An 18,795-nucleotide genomic window follows, 5' to 3' on the forward strand; every position below is an offset into this window, starting at 1 on the left:
CTCGGTATTTGGCTCCTCTGCCACACTACGATTTTTAGATCTAGAAATCTCTTTACCCAAACTCCGTGGGTAATGCAGTGCGAGCTTCCAGAGGGTGTGGTGTAATTAACTGATTTAAATTAAATCCACTGTAAGGGATTAAATATTCAAGTCACTTAAATGTCTGCTTTCTCTTGAGATGTCCTGCTGGCTCTGAGGAGAGCATGGATAGCTGGCTCTGGGAAGAGCATGGATAGCTGTTCCAGTCCTGGGCCCCTGAAGTGGCACTGGGGCCCGTGCTTGGGTACCTGCCTGTGTTTATCACATCCTGAGAGACTCTGATTGACACAGCGAGCCAGGAGCTGCCATTTGGAGAACCATGGCATGGGCAGGGCTGGATGTGCAGTGCTGGTGGTCAGAGCAGTGTGGCACCCCGACATGCCAGAATTGTGAGCGAGGTCCCCTTGCTCCCTGTCCCTGCTGAGAGCCCTGCCCGTGGCCTGCGCTCTGCGCGGGTGTTGGGATGCAGTTGTGGATGACGTGCTTGCATTTTTGTCCATCTGCAGGATCCTTGCCTCATCCAGCATGGAGGGCAGATGGCGCCTGGGGACTCTGCTGGCCCCGTAGCCAGAGGCTGTTTGCTGTCTGCAGCATCACCAGCGCGCTTCCTGCAGATGTCGAAACAAATGAGGCGGGGGGTTGCAGGGAGAGAGAGCATGATCTCATGTCTGAACCAGTTGAGGGATCATCTGGGGAACTGGAGCTCTGCCTTTAGGATGGAGGACGTTAACTCCAACCAGGCTTTTCGTCCTGGGTCCAACCTGTTCTCTTATTTCCCCAGGCAGAGCAGTATCCTTGGCTTGGTTTTGTGAATCCTCTCAAAGCGAGTGTGGTAGCTGGCTGTGCCCTTAGGGGAAATGAGTATTTTCTGGTTTTACAAATTTCCTCTCCGTTACGGTGATTGGGGTAGCTCCTGCTGTTCCCTTTCCTGGATTGCCTTCCAAGATGTCAACAGTTCCTCCGGAAATTATATAGCTGGGCACGTTTACCATGATTCTCCAATGCTGAAGTCTTTCTTATTCACATTTCCTCAGATAAAAGTGAATAAATAAACCCAGGGTGATTCCTAGCCTCAAACTATTGTTAGGGCTGACAGGAAAGGGTGGTCAGGCATGACCAGGGAAGTGATGGAATTGCTGTCTCTGGAAGCGTCCAGAAAACGTGTGAGATATGGTGCTTTATGGTTTAGTGATGGGCCTGGCAGTGCTGAATTGATGGTTGGATTTGATGATCTTGGAGGGCTTATCCAGCCTTAATGATTCAGTGATTGAAGAAAGGACGTGGTAATGTTCTAGTGATCATAATGAAACTAAATTTTTATTGTCATGCCTTCATGTAGTTGCTCAAGAGCAAAGGTTTGGGAGTGATATATACAATTGTTTAGGGCTTCTCGTACTGTTTCAGAATTGAGCATTAGGAATCATTGCCTTGAGACCAAGACCCAAATGGTGCTTCACTTCTTTTCACTTCGAAATTTCTGCTCATGGTTCAGGTCTGACGATGGTCCAGCTGGATCTGAGAACTGATCCTGTCCAGCAGTTCCCTGGGTTTTTTAAAGATGCAGACAGGAGTAACCTCTGGTACTTGGATGGTTAAAACCAGTTCTGACTTTGAAGGCCTCTGGTGGCCCCTGATCTTCACCGGGTGCTCAGAAAGCAGTGGTCTGTGGAGAGCCTGTGGAAAAGCCATGAAGTCCTGATTTGCAGTTTGCCCCTCCAAGCCTCTGGAACATCTCCAGTCAGCCGGGGTTGGCTGGGAGGTTACATACAGCTCCAGTGGAGTTCCCTTCCTGGATTTACAGAGGGCAGTATTGCTGCTCCTGCAGAGCTCACAGTCATAACTAGCACTGTAATGCATGGAAGCATAAATACTACAATATAGTTACGGAATAAATATAATTCCTCTCTCCTTTTGTTTATCTGTAGAGCTGCTAGAAACCCTGGCATGACTGGAATTTAGGATACTGGATTCCTGCTCTTACCCTGAAGAAATAAGCACGAGGAATTTCTCCAGCTTGGGCAGGTAAATACCTATATCTCCACAGCTTACGTGGAATTAAGCTCTTGGTAAACAAATTAATTGTGGAAACCTTCCTAAAGAGCAGTAACCAATTTGCTCTGTAAAATATAGTTCAGAAGGAACATATTAATTTTAATTATATTTTCTTTTTTATTTATTAGTTAAACGACCTTTCATACTGAACTCTGCTTTGAGAAAAGGGGAAGCCTCTCCTGTGTGGGATTGAAATAGATACTTGGCAGTTGCCTTGAATAAACGAAGGCAAAAATGTCTGTCATAGATCCTTATCAACACATTGTGGTAAGTAGCACTGAATCTTAGATACATATATATATATATAGAGATAGATATATACACCATCTTCTCTGATATATATACACTGTCTTGTATAATGACTTTCCTGCTGGAAGTTACTCTAAATAAGCACATGACATTAGAGTTGTTACTATTTCCTCGAAGAAATGGTGTGTCTAGTTTTCTTCTTTACAGTGCAGGTTTTTTTTGGGGGGGGGCAGGAAGAAGGAGGAGGTTGAATTCTTTTCCTTTTCATTAGTATGAATGGAGAGCTAAGTTGACATTTTGGGATATTTAGATCTTAAACTAGTGTATGTCACTAATGTTGGTTCAAAGAGAGTCCTCACAATATATTGTGCAGATTCTGAGTGAGGTGATCTGTGCCACTCAGCCGCACACTGTGCCCCTGCTCCCTTCCTCCTGCTTTATTCCAGTGTTCCTGCTGCATCCTTGTCCCAGCTGTCACACCCTTGGGATGGCTGTGAACCAGTGGATCCTGCTGAATGAGCAAAAACCCATTCAATACAAAAACAGACAAAAATTTCTTAGGGAGAAATCCTTCCCTGTGAGGGTGGGCAGGCCCTGGCACAGGGTGCCCAGAGGAGCTGGGGCTGCCCCTGGATCCTTGGCAGTGTCCCAGGCCAGGTGGGCAGGGCTTGGAGCACCCTGGGATAGTGGGAGGTGTCCCTGCCCATGGCCTGGAGTGGCACTGGATGGGCTTCAGGGTCCCTCCCAACCCAAACCACCCTGGAATTCCATGGAAGGGTTAGAAATTCCATTCTGGCTGTTGGAGCTGGCCCGAGGGAAGGCTGAGCTCAGCCCATAGATGTGTAGAAGTAGGAGCAAGGGAAGGAGTAGGAAATGGGAGCAGAACTGCCCTCAGTGGCTCAGCAGCCTCTGAACACAGCTGTGCTGGAAGCAAGTTTCCAAAGCAAACACTGGGATGGCAATTCCTGCCCAAGCCACAATCCAGAGCCACACTGGGGGTGTTCCTATCAGGGGCTTCTCGTAACAGCACGGGGCTGACAGCACCAGTGAGGTGTCCCCAGAGATAGCTGCCCCACACTTGTCACAGTGTTTTACTTTAACATGGCTAAAAATACTCCCTGTGCTTCCTACGAGTGATCTCTTATCAGCCCTGTGGTTTGTGCCCCATGCACTCACATCCTCCACAGCAGCCTGCAGCCAGCAGATGTCAAACTGGCTTTTACTCCCTGCCCAGTCCTGGGAACTGCTGGGAGGGAGGACAAACCTCAGGGTGATGCCTGTGTTAAAACAATACTGGCTTAATTCCTCCCAGCATCAGTGCCCTCTCCTGGATGGATTGCTTGGAATGATCTGTAGCTTTGTGGGAGAGGTCTCTGAGGCACTTGGTTATATATTTTAATAAATCACTTACATGAAAGGACTTTTTGATGCCAATAATCAACATAATAGAGCTGTCCTACATATGTAATATAATAAATAAAATTATGTGTAGTAAATATAGTTACAGCTCCCTGGGAATGCTGAACTGTTCTTAATTCCAGAATCAACACTGTTTGTGCAAGAGCTGATCCTTTAATTGCTTGGAAAGTGAAGGGAAATCTTTGAGGTTTTTTAATTTGAGGTTTTTTTAACTGAAATCCTGTGGAAAGTTTTATTGCAATTTTGAGTGGTCCTGGGCAGCAGGGTCACATTAATGCAAAAATACTGGATTTAAATGATATCTGGCATTAAATTACTCAAAAGGATTCTGAATTTTCCAGAAGTCCTTGTGCTGGCTTTTGTGTGTTTTCTGAGCTTTTTTCCCTCATTTTATGAAAGACTCTGAAGTATAAATTAACATGTTCAGAAAGCTGCTGCAGGTGCAGACAGAACTGACTATTCCAAAAATGCAAAGAATTAAAGTGTGTAATACCTCTTCATTTACTTTGATATGGGGGATAAATATTATAACAATGGAATAAAGCACTTCAAGATAAAATTTGTGTGTGGGCACAAAAGTTTGTCTTAACTGTAATATGCTGTGAAAGAAGAGCATGGGCTCCATGAAAATCAATTACTTAAGTAAACAAGCAAATATTTTCATTTGTCCAGCTCCATTGTTAGCTCAGGTGTCCTTAACACGAAGGAAGTAAACCCCTTTAATACCTGTGCAGTCTGCCTGATTGTCTGGCACACAGAATGCCTGTGTCCTGGTGGAGCTGTGCTCTGTGACTCAGCATTCTGGAATATGACAAATGTGATTTTGAGCACATGCAAATCCCTGCCTGGCCGGGCACGGCCGGAAGGGCGGCAGGCAAAACCTGCCCTTTGTGTGCCAGGAGATCCTGGGGCTCTGCCCCAGCCCCTGGTGGGAAGGGGTCTTGGTGTGCAGGGACATCTAAATGAGAGCAAAGCAGGTAATTAGGGGAATCTTACTGAGGGCAGGGAAAGCGCTCAAAGGTGAAAGAGGAGCAAAGGAGAGCTGAGGTGTGAGAACAGGAGATGCTGAACTGTGGCTGTGCAGGTGTGCAAAACGCTGTGGTCTGGATAGTGAACATGGTCCATCTGAGTTTCCATAACTCAGAAAACCCATATTCAGACAGGGCATGGTGAAAACTGTTTGGTTTTTCTCTTTTCCTCTCTAAATTTATGCAGAAAGAGGAAGTGAAATGTGAAGTGGGTCACTTTGGATGGTGTATTTTAGTTTTTTAAATCCACAGAATGCCAGAATGGGTTGAGTTGGATGGGACCTTAAAGTCCATCCCATCTCACTGCCATGGGCAGGGACACCTTGCACTGGAGTTAATTGTGAGTTTTTGAAATTTGTAACTTGTCCTAGATTTTTAAAGGAATGTAGATGTTGCTCCTCTCAGTGTTGCAAGGTTTAAGTGATTTATTTACCATCATCTGTTTTTCAGAAGTACTTGAGGTATTTGTACAGATTTTTATCAAGACTTAAGGTGAACATAAGTCACTTGAGAAAATGCAGCTTAGTCATCTAAACTAGCAAGGGCTGGATTTGTAAGGGCATTCGGAGTCAATACAATTCTCATTGTGTTTTCAGGGACCTTCATCAGAACTGCTTTTGAAAAACTAAAAAAAAAAAAAAAAAAGCTTCTGAAATATGGACACTTAGGCCTTTTGATCTCCTTAGAAATTGGACCCTAAGTGGAAAATTGCCCTAATTTCCACTTGCCTTTAATTTGCATGAAAAACATTTATTTTGGTGTAAGAAGAGATTGTAGACTTTCGAGCTTCCTGTGTGTATCTGTGTATTTTTTTTTTCCCACTAAGAGGGAGATTGTTTATTTCAGTAGTGGTGACTTTCTTCCAAGTGTATGACCATGGCCAAATATTAATAACTGTGTATAACTGTAATCCTCAGTGTGTTGTTTTGGGTGAGGCACAGGGAAAGCAGATACTGCTTTTCTGTTTTGCCAGGCCTCTTTGTTTTCACATGCCTTTCAGAGGATCTCAGTCTTAAACCAGACTTAATTTTCTTGGCAGTACAACAGCTGGAATGATGGGGGCTGCTGCTTAAGTCAATAAAAAGCAATTTTTGTGAAGGCATTAGTAAAACAGTTATGAACTTGTAATAGAAATAGGTGATCTCTGTGCTGCTGTGAAGAAAGCAAACTGGAAAGTGGTGGCTTGGCCTTGCTTTGATGGTGGGCATAAGAATTTAGGCACATGAGTTTAGGCATATGGGAGATGCAAGCAAATTACTTTACAGAGTGCTTGTTATCAGGGAGTATGATGTAGTATGTCCCTTTTCCAGCCAGACCTGTGGGACATCAGAATTGCACATGAACTTCACCTATCAGCTGAGAACTAGACCCAGCACACCCATGTCCCATCCTTGTCACTTAATTATAACTCCTCTTCACTGTTAAATGCTCAGTGATCTCTGATTTGTGGTCTCCAGCGAGGACAAGCTCTTGACAGCTGAGAAAAAGGAGGAGGGTGGTGTGTTTGTACTTTGGGCTGTTTCTTTTAATTACAAGGTTGGATATGACAAAGGAAATGCTTCAGTCTGTATGAAGAAACTGAGGCCAGTTGTGAAACCAACTTCATCCATCTGACATACTTGGGAGGTAATATAATGGGAGATAATAAAGCAGCTTTGGACATTTTCAGGCAGCAAACTGGAAATAGGGGGCAGAGAGAGCCCATGGTTTCTGGGGAGTCACTTCTTGTAAAAGTCCTTGGGGCAGGGTAAATGACAGAGCTGGGGTGACTTCACACAGTTGCGTTCCCAGCCCTTCCCAGATACCCATGAAAATCCCCATTTACCCTGCTGTGGAGGAAAACTCTGGACTTCTTTTTGCCCTCTGGCATAGGCAGAAATTTGTTCAGGGAGAAGTCTCATCCTTCTTTCCCGTTCATCCATCTTGGAAGCTGCAGTGCAGAAGGTGATGGATGGCACTCAGTCATTGGGATGTCTTCATGCCAGCCCATGGAAGGCTGTGAAATAGGTGTTGCTCCTTAGGAACTCTGCATTCCCACAGGTGAACCCTCCCTCTCTGCTGGCTCTGATTCTTTCAAGGTCCAGCATCCCACTGGGAGTGTTGGGAAGAACCTGAATTCCCTTTTTCCTGTGGGTGCTGACCCACTTGCAGTGCCATGACAGATTCAGTACACCACAGCTGCCAATGCCAGTTTCCCCCTGCCTGCTCATTTGGTCTTGGATCCAGATAACTCCTGTGGCTGCCAGGGGAAAATTCCAGAGCCAGGCAGACAGTCCTGGCCAGATCCTGCAGTAGCTGGCACGGTGTGGGGGTGATTCCAGCCAGATAAAGCTGATAAACCCAGTGTCTGGGTCAGGCATGGCTGCAGTGGAGTCACCCCTGCATGGCTGTGGGTGTTTTCTCCTGGAGCCTTTGCCACGGGGATGTGGCCGTGCCTTGGCACACCTCAGGCTGCTGCAGGAGTTGTGCTGCTGTCACTGGAGGTGCTTTTTAATGACTCCTGACTCAAATGCCACTTAAGCACTCACAAGTCACTTTGCTCTCTTTAGAAGATTAGTAGATTAATTTTGGCTTTCCTTTTTTTTTTTTTTTTTTTTTTTTTTTCGAGAAAATGCTATAAAAATTCTCTAAAACCCTATAAGATGTTAACTTTTTTCTTTATTGGTATGAGAGGGATCCAGTTTGGCTCAGGTCTCTGGGTGTGAGCTATAGACACAAAATAAGGAGGTTTGGCTGAAACAACCAGTTCTGGGGAAAAAAAAAAGGAAGTATCCAAATGAAAAAATAGCAGGAAAGCAGCAGGCAGATAGGCAGATTCTGAATAAACATGTCCCATAGCAAGGGTATTGTCTGTGATTGTAAATGAAATTCAGTGAATTTCCTGATGGTGGCCTTCTCCCTGGTTGTTTTGGTCCCAGTGACTGAGTTTATTTTAATGTACTTCACAAGGTCAGTGAGTGGTTAGGAAAAGATAGAAAATATACAATTATGTGAGACCTCATCCTGGCTTTAAAAAATCACATTTCCTTCCAATCTCTGTGTCCCTGTAAAGGCAGTATTGGCTGCCCTGCAGTCTGCACTGGTGATCCTCTGTGATATCCAGCAGGTAGGTCAAACTCAGGGCTGTGGAGATAAAGCAACACTACAGCTGAGTTGGTGACCTCTTTTTATTAAGGCTTTTGCTTTTTGTTTCTTAATTTCATGTCTTTTCCTACTTGCCTGGTTTGCTGAGGGCACACCTGCTCCTAGGCAGGCAGCTCCTGCTGTGTGTTTGGGCTTTGGAGGAAACAAGAACTTCCAGAAAGTGCAGGAAAGGTGCTGGTGGCTGTTTTAACAGCTTGCTTTACACCTTCCTTACATTGTCTTGAGGCTGCTTTCACATTGAATATTGATGTGTACTAGAAAGTACAGCAGTAACTCTACCCCTTGTGTCTGCAGTGTGCATTTATCTGCCCCAGACCACAGACTTTGAAGTAATTCCTCTCATTCTTTTTAGCAGGGGAAGGCAGTTACCACGACAAGCTGTAAAATAGCCCATTTTTATTTTTCCCTTGCCGTCCTCAGTGGTTCCTGCCTGACTAAATGCCTTGGAGCAGGTTCTGTGGTGAGAGGGAGTGTTGTTGGTTGAGATTAGTAGGTGTGGCTGCAGGAAAATCCAGCAGCCCCAGTGCAGGTACCTCTTGGTAAAGCTCCAGGGTGCAGTTCAGCTTTAGGATGCTCTATCCAGTATGAGTTTCCCTTACGTTTTGACTGGGTGATTTCTCTCTCTCTGTTTTTGGACAAAATGAAACCTTATTTTGAGAGATGGGGTGTTTTTTGGTTCTGGAGCTTAATCACCTCTCACTCTCTGACTTTCAGGTGGAGCACCAGTACTCACACATATTCACTGTGACAGTAAGGAAAGCCACAAATGTCACCAAGGGAGCCATTGGTGACATGCGTGAGTATCTCTCTTTCTGTTTTGCTTTTCTTCTGTGAGCTGGGGCAGGGAGGGGGAGCTGGTGACTCATTGTGCATTAAATGGTTGTCAGTGGGCTGGTGGTGGATTTCTGTCTGTCTCTCTAAAGCCAGGGCAGTGTCCCCTGTGTCACTGCTCACTCTCACTCAGGGAGCAGATGTGCCGCTCCTTCTTTCCATTGATCCCGAAGGGCTGAGTGAGTTGTAAACGATTTGCCTACAAGCCAGCAACACCTACAATTAGCTTTTTGGCTGGGTCAGAAGTGCTGTGTGAGTGCAGTGAAACTGGAAATTGCTGCCACCTCACAGGGCTGTGGTTTGGTGGGGGATAGAAAGAGCCTCAGCTCTGCTGAGTCAGTGCAGAAAGCAGAAAAAAATGGAAGTCCATTAAAAGAAAAAAACACCCAAATGGGCCAGCAGATCTTGTGGTGGGGAGATGGATGACAACAGCACTTCTTCCTCTTTCTGGGAGGCTGCCGAGCCTCTGGACTTCACAGATGAGCACAAAACCACTAGGGAGAAGAACTCTGCTCTGCTCTTAAGGAGGGAGAGAATATTGGATGAATCTGCAAAAAGAATACTCCTTTTTCCTTAGGTCTGTCTGCTTTGCTGCCAGGCCACCTCTCCCTTTTCCCAGTGCTTGCAGGCTGGGGCAGGGAGGATGAGTGTGACCTTTGTCTCCTGCTCTCCCATCAAGCTGATTGGACATACAGGTGTTTCCCAACTCCTGGAAACTACTTTTGGGTCAAAGTACAGCAGCTGCTCTGAGCCACCCATCCTGCTCTTTGCTTCAGGGGGTTGGAGTCTGCTGTTGATGCTAAAATTGCAGGAGGGTTCTTGAGAGGGGGATGTTCAACAGCCACGAGTACAAGGGAAAAGAGGGGAGCCCTGGCAAAGGGGGAAAGAGGGAGTTGGGAGTCTGTCATGCCCTGTGGGGTAAGGGGAAGGAGCACACAGGGAAGATGCAGTGGTGTGTGTATGTGTGGATACAGATGTATATAATTCTATAGATACAGTGGTCTTTAGATAAGACCTCAGGAAAGAGCTGGAAGAGTGCAAGAAGGAGCCCATGAGTTTGTGTAAGAGGATGAGTTATATTGAGAGACCCAGGTTCCTGGGTACAGGTGTCCATCATGAGGCAGTGTGGGCAGGGAAAAAAGGGAGGCTGAAGTGGGGTCCCCATGACATGATATTAAATGGAGTATGGAAAGGGTGACAAAAGCCAGAAGATCATGGCAACTTTGTGCACCAGAGCAAATATGGCCCTATAGTATAAACTTCAAATATTATTCTTCCATATAATTGTATTTTTTTTCTTAGAAAAAAAAATCCTCTTATCTTAGAAAGTCATCAGAATCAAGAAGCTGCTCAGGAAGAACATTTTATTTTGATAAAACCTGCCAGAATGATGCTGTAGGGCCACTGAAACCTGCTTGGCTTCTTGTCTGAGACAACTGCTAGAGCTCAGCAGCCTGAGGCACCCCCAGGCTGAGGCATCTCTGGGTGAGCTTCAAGAACCCAGGGCTGGTCCTTGGGGTCCTGGCAGATCCCCCAAAGCAAGAAAAAACAGATCATTGTTGGTATTGTCTTTTTTTCTTTAATTTTGGGAAAATTAAAATTATTTTTATTCCCTGTCATGGGAGCCTGGCAGCTATTTGATGAAATGAATGATTGTGTTAATTACTGTGGGGAGGTGATTGAAGCTGTGAATGGGGAAGGGCCTTTACAGTTGATTGTGCCAACTTTTATATATATATATATTTTTTTTTTTTTGTTTTGTTTTATTTGATTTGCCAAAAATTAAACTTGTTGAGGGAATTGCTGAACTTTTCCATCAGGTTTTTTGTCTCAAGGACAGGAAGATGGCTCTGACAGACCATGTGTGAGCCCTGTTTGGGGTGGGTGCCTGAATTTCACTTCCCTCGTGGACACTCCCAAGCTGTTGACCCTTCTGAGGAGTTCCCCTTAGTTTTTTCTGCTATTTTTGCTCCAGGTTATGAACCAGAGGTGCTCAGGGAACAATTGTACATTGTGGTGTGATGGTGGCCTGGGGCAACACGAGGGATTTTGTTTGTTTTGCTGTTCTTTTTTCCATATCAGCCTTTCCAAGACTTTCTGGAACAGCTCTGAGAGAGCTGAGCAAATCTAAATTTATGAAATATGCTGAAGTGCTTTCTGTGATATTTTTCATCTGGAGGTCCTGAACTCTACCAGTGCTCAAGGATTTTTAGCTGGCAGGTCTGGGGTGTGTGGTGCCCCACACTGTGGGTGGCATGGAAGCACTGACTCCTCTGGCATGGCCATCCACACCTCTGTCTCTTCAAGCCCAGGCTGGGCAGATAACCAGTATTTCTAGAAAATTTTCCAAGATTTCTTGAGCTCTTCATGAATGGGCAGTGTAAATGGTTGTGTCATCCTCAGGCCATTTTGTCATTCCTTGAATCCGTGTGTGGGAGTGATAAATGAGATTTCCTGTAAGAACTCCCCACCCACGATGGTGGGAAGGGGGCAAAAGAGGTTTGAGGGCAGACCCTTTCTTTCCCAGCAGCTCATTCAAGTCCCTTCTTATTTCAGGTGTCTGCCCATTTACTCTTGCCTCTATAGAAGTCCTTTCTTTACTGGTGTCACTTGTTGCAGTTTTAGTGTCCCCTGGGAGTGGGTGACTCCCAGGCCCTGGATACCTCCTGTCCACATCCAGGTGATGCAGCTGGAGCTGTACAAAGGTTTCAATGCTGGTTTAGAGGCTGCTGCTCTGGTAGGTGTGCTCAACTCCTGAGCAGGCTGGGAGGTTTATGAGCTGAGTAAGTGCAGCAGATGGGTGCTGGGTGACCTTGGCTGGCTGCTGTCACTCCCTCTGTCAACAAGACAGGGAGAGAACATGACAGAAGGGTCACATGAGGACAGGGACAGTTCTCACCTCTCACCACATAAGCAAACAGGCTCACTTTAAGAAAATGACTGTCATTTATTGCCAGTTAATCGTAGCAGCCTAGGACAGTCAGGAAGAAAGGAAAACCCACCTCCTGTACACCTTTCCTTCTGTCCTGCTGCATCCTTCTACCAGCTGTCATTGGGATTGGGGTCAGCCAATAGACCCTGCTGAATTCAGAAACACAGTTCAATGAAAAAGAAGACAAAAAAATGTATTAGGAAGAAATTTTTCCCTGTGAGGGTGGGGAGGCCCTGGAACAGAGAAGCTGTGGCTGCCCCTGGATCCCTGGAAGTGTCCAAGACCAGGTTGGACAGGGCTTGGAGCAACCTGGGCTAATGGAAGGTGTCCCTGCCCATGGCACTGGATGAGCTTTACAGCCCCTTTCCAGAATTCTATGTCCCTGCTGTTCCAAACCTGCTACATAAAGCTATTACAAAGTGAAAAACCAGAAAATCTGCATGGCTTTGGTGAGGATTTAATTATCTTAATTGCTTAGCTTGCTGCTGATTGCAGACCTTGTAAAATCACTTCTCTGACTGGACCTCTTGAAAAGGACTTTGCCTCTGGCCCAGTGAGTTCTTGTATAGTAGATGTGTAGTTTTGAGTCTACTCAGATGGCACCCAAACTGTAGAGCCTTTCCTTACTTCCATGACAGTACGAGAATTTATAGGAAAAAAAAAACCAGAGTCCAAAACTGCAGCATTGTGGAAGAGAAATGCTTGCAAGCTGCATCTCCTTTCCATAGCATCTCTCCACTTCTGGACTTTCAAGGATCTTGGTAGAAAACTGGGTCAGAGGAAGCTTTGTAAAATGTGTCTTCTGTCTTTAGGTGTGTATTTAAGAGTGCTGGCTTTCACAACAAGCGGTGGTATCTGCAGAGGGAACCAGTTGTGTGACTCTGCTCTTAACGATCACTCATCTTGCTTAATCCTGTTTGGGATTTGCAGCTTTTCCTTGCTTCATCTTCTTTTGATGCTGCAGTAATGAGCAGTGTGGGGGTACCAGTCATTGGTTTTTCTGGGTCTGGATTGAAGGCACTTGAAACAGTAATTGGTGTTCAGACTCAAGTGTTTATTATTTCTTATCAGTAGAACAGTCTCATCCCTGTGAGTTCTGCAGCTTTTCATTAGAAGGCACAAAATGGCCAACAATCTCTTGTGACAAGGGCTTTTAAGACTAAATTATCCAATTAAGAACTGACACCTGGTTTATTTTCCATTTCAACCCAGTAACTGATCCCAAAGAGCTGCAAGGGGGACTTTTCTGCCCAATTACAAAATGCCACCCAAACTCCTGAAGAAGAAGCGTGAAGAAGAAACCCAGGATGACATCCTGTGCCCTCCATCTTCCTTCCATCCACAACATACTAAAAATCCCAAAACCTGAATTTCTCACTAAGTGACACACCTACACTGTTCTCTAGATTGCACACTTTTGTGAATTCCAGTCCATCTGAAAGTCCGGTAAACTTTTTCCATGAATGAGGGTCAAAGTCAGTGCTCCCCGGGGGTCATGGCACCCCAGAGCAGACAGAGAAATATTCCCTGTGGTGCCCTGGGTTTTCCACATTCCGGGTATTTTCAGGAAAAATTTCTCTTCTTAAAAATGTTTAAAGTTTGCTAGCTTGCAGCACTGGCACTCAGCTTCTCTCCAGTTGCTGCCCACCCCTTTGGAATCAGAGATATGTCTCCACTGCAGTTAAGCTGCTCATATAAACAAGTGCTGGGAGCAGTGCAGTCACCAGAGCTCAGCTCTGGTGCAAAACTTGCCCAGATGGAGCTGGGAAGAAGCTCCTGGGTGGCTCTGGGCATGCTCAGCCCATGTCACTGCAGCCAGTGGGGTCAGGAGATGCCCTTCCTCATGGCTTCCTGCATCTCCAAAGGAAACTGGGATGGGAGCACAGCTTTACCTGTCTGGCCCTGGGATCTGGGAATGAGGAAGGGATGTGCAGCATCCACTGTTTGTCCCTCACACCCCTGTCCCCTGGGGCTGTTCCCATGAGCCAGAGCTCCTGGGGTTCAGGTTGGCTTGGTTATAAACCCAAGTCATGGCAGTCCAGGCAGGTGTGAGCAGGGTTTTAAACCTGGCCTAGCTGAAAGGAAGGAACTGGAGATCTGCCTGCTTGTATTATGGTTTGTGTTACAGCAGCTTATTCAGGACTCATCCAGCTGTTCTCTGGACTGCAGCTGGACAGTCCTGCACCCTGAATTACCTACAGTGCACTTACCTGGTGGAGTGCCATCAGATAAGGCTCTTCTTGCAAGGCCCTGGAGCAGCTCCTGATTTTTGCAAGGGGAAAACAAGCCAAACTGCTCCCCTTTTCCAGCCTAACAGCCTGGGAAAAGTAGGTCAGAGTTGGCCAATCCTCCACATCCTACAGCTGCATATGCAAGTCTTTGTGTGGCTGAAATATGGATAAAAGAAAAAAATCTTAAATGAACAGTGCTGCTCACAACTGCTCAAGATGTCTACTGCAGATCTCAGTCTAATGCTGAGGCAACCAAAAGCTAGATTTCAGTTTCCTTGGCACACCCAGTATCCTTTCCCTTTTGTGTGGATATCCACTGCTGGGAGGTGGAAGTCATGTTAGAAGCAGGCTCTTGTGTTCCACAGTGAAACTGATCCAGATAATGTTGCTCTTCCCAGCTGCAAAAATACAATTTTTATGAGAAATTCTGTCTGTGAGTGCTTGCCATGGAGTTACTGAGGGGGGACTTGTTTTTGTGAGAGGTTGTTGAAAACTCATTCCCATCCTAGAGGAAGCTCTCCCATGACTCTGATATGCTGTGATGGTGATGTGGAGCAGTGCTGGCTCAGGCCTGGGATCCATCTTGTGTGGCTGGAGAGCCCCCTGTCCCTGCTCCAGGCTGTGACCATTCCCAGAACTCGGCTGGGAGCTGCTCCTGTCCTGTAGGCACAGAGTTTGTTGTAATTGGGAGTGGGGCTGCCAAGCCTTATCCCTAATGAGCTACAGCTGTGCAGGGCAGGTGAGCAGCACTAACAGCAATGAGCCATGGAGTGCCCAGGGGCACTGAGCAACCACCAAAGGGAACAGAGGGCACACAGGGGCAGTGCATCAACAGGAGGGGATAAAAGGTGGGGCTAAACAACAGGAAAGGTGGATGCTTGCGGTCTTCTGAAGAGGTGTGGTGTTACTCTGTATATCATGGCCATCTCAGCTGGGATGCTCTCCCATGTGCTGTTGTGCTTCAGGCAGAGCTTCCTGGTGGGGCTTCCCTCCAGGACCTGTGGCCATCACTGTTCCTCCAGTCTGGACCTTTCAATGGGAGCAGGGAGCTCCCATTTGTCCCCTGTGATAATTTGGCTTTTTCTTGCTTTCATTTCTTTTCCCTCCCATCTCCTGTCCCAGGAGTGCTTTGAAATTGTGTTAGGGTTGGACTAATGCCTGATCCTAGGGAGAATTGGGAAGAACATCAGTCACAGTGAGATGGAAAGGAAGAATATAAACAGGGTAAGAATATGACACTTCCTACTGATCCTCTCCTCTCCTTGGCTGCCTTCAGTGGGACTCCCTGAGCTGGATGTGCCTTGGGGGTCATCAGCTGTCACTGGGTTTCTCTTGCAGGAAATTTATTGGTTTTCCTGCAATCCACATAGGTCTTCTCATCCACAGCTCTTTGGGTAAGGAGTTCTGCAGGTTGCTGCCTGAAGGAGACTTTTAATTCATTTTGAAAATGTTATTTTAAAAGCATGAGCTGAAGGATCTGAACTATATCAGTTTGGTGGCTGTGCAGATAACCTAAAGAAGGCAGTGTTTCTTTTCCTCTTGGACCTTCCACAAATGTGGTTTGACCAAAAGCTGACTTGTTTGGGGATTTTTTGCCCTCTCAAGGCTGGATCAGTGGAAGCAGTGGTGTCCTGCCCCAGTGAACTGGGTGATAGTGCAGTGCCTGTGCTGGGAGCTGGTTCTTCCCTCCACTGCAGTAATGCTAGAGATGAAAAGCACTGTCATAAAAGGCACAAATAATTTATATGAAGGTGTTAAAGGTGTTACCTAATCCCAGGATTTCTCATAGCATAGCTGCTGCTTCAGAGCTGCCTTACTTCCCTTGGAGTCACCTTCCGCTCACGAAATCTGGCACTGCATCACCCCTTTGCAAAATCCCCAGAGCCACCAGCCCTGGCATTCCCTGTGTGCCTTAAACACAAGCAGCAGGGAGTACTCCTGAGGTTTTTGGGTTGCTGGCAGGTCTCCTGGCATTTGCATTATTGCTAGGCTTTGGATTTGTCTGGAGCATCTCAAATATCTGTTCCATGGTTGGAAGGACAGTTATTGATAAGTACAATTTTTAAGAATTCCCTTTTTAAAAACTAAAAAATCACATGATGCTGGGAAAACCCATGATTTTAATTACTTTTTCTCCTGACCGTGGCAGAGACACCAACTCATATTTCCATGCCACTCTGAGGCCCCATAAAATCAACAATTTGAATAGAAATTGTGTAATTACTTAGCTTCCTTCCCCTTTGAGGAGAGAGAGGTCATTCAGCAATTCCCATTATTGGCTTGGCCTCAGCCAGGCTGCTCAGCTGCATGTGCTAAACAAGTTGTAGTGTGGTGCAGCAAGCCACAAAAATGGTGGGAAATACACAAAGATGGTCCTTTGGGACCTAGTAAGTTTTTGTCAATGGGATTGCACTTAATGGTGGATAAATTAAAGGTTTTTACCACTTTTTATTTTGAGATAGATATGTGTCTATCTCAGTATTATATTTGAACAGGCTTTCTATGGTTTCTTTATGGTAACTATGCTGTTGAAGTAATTGAATTTGCAATGACTGAAATATAAATCATATATCTGAACTATTAATCATGTTAATATAGAGGCCTGATGACAGCCATCTCACCAATCTTAATAACATAAGATCAAATGGTTTGCAGTCATTGCAGAAAATTTTACAGGTTTCCCTAACAGCCAGATTGCTTAAAGCATTACTCATTTTTTCACTGTGAAAATGTTTGACCCTAATTATTGTCCACTGTGTGTTTCACTTGGTGATTCACAGTGTAATTTAAAGGGAGAATCCTGTAACCATGACTTCAATAAAGGAGATAAATCAGATGAGGAAAAGTCAGTGAATCCTTACTTTCTACCTCTCAGCCATTCCCAAGGCAGCAGTTTACAACCAGCAGAGGGGATGCTGACTCTGCTCTTGTATTTGGATGTGTGTCTTCAGCCCCCTGGAGCTTTGGGTGGGGGGCTGTAAATCTGGATTATCACCAACATTTTGTTAATTACCCAAGACTTCTTCTGCCTCCAAGCTGCTAATTGCAGGACCCTCATTGGCATCAGTGCTGAAAGCCTTAATTGTGTTTTTTAGAGTGCAGGTGGGGTTTGAGATACCTGTGCTAAATTGTTGGTTCAGCCTGCCTTGTTTCTGAGAAATGGTGATGGAGCAGCAGGCTTGCATAAGGAACAGCCTTAGGGCTAGGTGCACAGAAACTCTGCTTTCCTCAGAAATGTCCTGGGAACAAGTGCAATTCCCCCAGGTGGCTGCTGCTGAGGCAGCTGCTGCAACAAAAGCCCAGTTCCCCAACAGGGCTGCCCCTACACCTTAAAAATCCTTAAGGCTGGAAAAGACCTTTAGGGTCAGCAGGTCCAGGTAGAGATCATTCTCACACATAGGTAATTCTCTTGTCGTGATTGAACAGCAGCTTTTGACCCATACACCGTAATGATTCTTCCTTTTAAAAGCAAAATATAAATGGCAGCCTTCCAGTGCCTAAAGGGGCTCCAGGAGAGCTGGGGAGGGGCAGGACACAGGGAATGGCTTCCCACTGCCAGAGGGCAGGGACAGATGGGATACTGAAGAGAAATCCTTCCCCGTGGGGGTAGCACAGGGTGCCCAGAGAAGCTGTGGCTGCCCCTGGATCCCTGGCAGTGTCCCAGGCTGGACAGGGCTTGGAGAAACCTGGGCTAGTGGAAGGTGTCCCTGCCCATGCCAGAGGTGGGACTGGATGAGCTTTAACGTCCCTCCTAACCCAAACCATTCTGAGGTTCTATGATAACAGTGGTGATCTATTTTTAGTCATGATAACATGACTAAAAATAGCTAAAAAGCTATTTTTAGTCATGTTTTCAGCTTAGTTTTTTCAGCATTACCTGGCAAATGAATTAGCAGAAGCCCAGGCAGGAATAAAAACACCCATGCTGAGAGTGCACACTGGCTGTTTAATGTACATTTGATAACTTCAGTGTTTTGCAATACATTAAGTGAATAATTCTGTGTTATTTGCCAGATTGATGGTAGTTTTTGGTCCTCATCCAAAGAGTGAGATTTTGATTAATATATCTTAAAGAAGTGTTTAGTATTGCTTATAGCAGTATCTTAATCAGACCAAGCAGTCTTCCCATATATTTTCTCTTCATTTAAAGAAGGAAGTTAAAAAATAATAGATTTTCATTTTCTTAACTGAAAAAGCTCCAAATAAACTTTCAAACATGAAAGGGCAGGTGATTAAATCTTTGCCTTGGGTTAAAAAGCTAATAAAGAGATGGAGTGAGGTGACTTGGCAATCCTGAACTACCAAGACTGATTTTTCCAAGTTCAGTTGATCCATGCCTTGGGTTTAGTTTCTGTTTCAATACTTACTGGGATTTGCCTGATAGAAAGGTAGTGATGGATCTGCATGTCAGAGGTCTGGGGTTTCTATGTGCTTTGGGATTTTAAATATGGATAGGAAACCATCTGCTGTTTGTGTTGATAAGAAAAATTGGATTTTTGTAAGCATTGGGACTGATCACAGCATGATCTGAATGGAGAGGGAGACATTGATCTTTTGCCCAGAGCTCTGCTCAGCCATCAGGATTTTGTCCAAAATCCAGGCTTTTGTAGGCAACTTCAGTCCCTTGGCAGGGCAAGCCTGGGTGTTTATTGCCAAAGTCATGCTGGATATCAAGACTTAGCAAGACCTTGTCACTTGATGGATTTTTGTTTCACAGAGCCTTGTTTCTCTTGGTTCTTTTCTTTGTGGCTGAGCTTTGTGTAGTAGTTGGAAGGAATGGAGAAGTTGGCAAGTTGGAACATCTGCCCATGAGGAAGGACTTGGGGCTTGATCCCCCAGTTCCCCTGCCCAAAATGAAGAGACAAGATCA

General features: G+C 45.5%; 1 protein-coding gene across 4 annotated transcripts in view; it reads left to right on the top strand.

The window, feature by feature from the left end:
* The window catches only part of PLA2G4A (phospholipase A2 group IVA), a 67,784-nt gene that overhangs the window by 13,834 nt on the left and 35,155 nt on the right, over positions 1-18,795 (top strand). For 3 of the 4 annotated variants that reach the window (XM_050977565.1, XM_050977566.1, XM_009088419.4), the window contains exons 2-4: positions 1,965-2,061; positions 2,220-2,358; positions 8,646-8,727. In XM_050977565.1, the coding sequence (XP_050833522.1) occupies positions 2,326-2,358; positions 8,646-8,727 (115 nt within the window). In that variant the 5' untranslated portion in view covers positions 1,965-2,061; positions 2,220-2,325. Of the gene's footprint in view, positions 1-1,964; positions 2,062-2,219; positions 2,359-8,431; positions 8,514-8,645; positions 8,728-18,795 lie in introns of those variants that run through there. The other variant, XM_018912003.3, reaches the window with a different exon arrangement.

Source organism: Serinus canaria, chromosome 8, assembly GCF_022539315.1.
Source record: "Serinus canaria isolate serCan28SL12 chromosome 8, serCan2020, whole genome shotgun sequence".
Lineage (NCBI taxonomy): Eukaryota > Metazoa > Chordata > Aves > Passeriformes > Fringillidae > Serinus > Serinus canaria.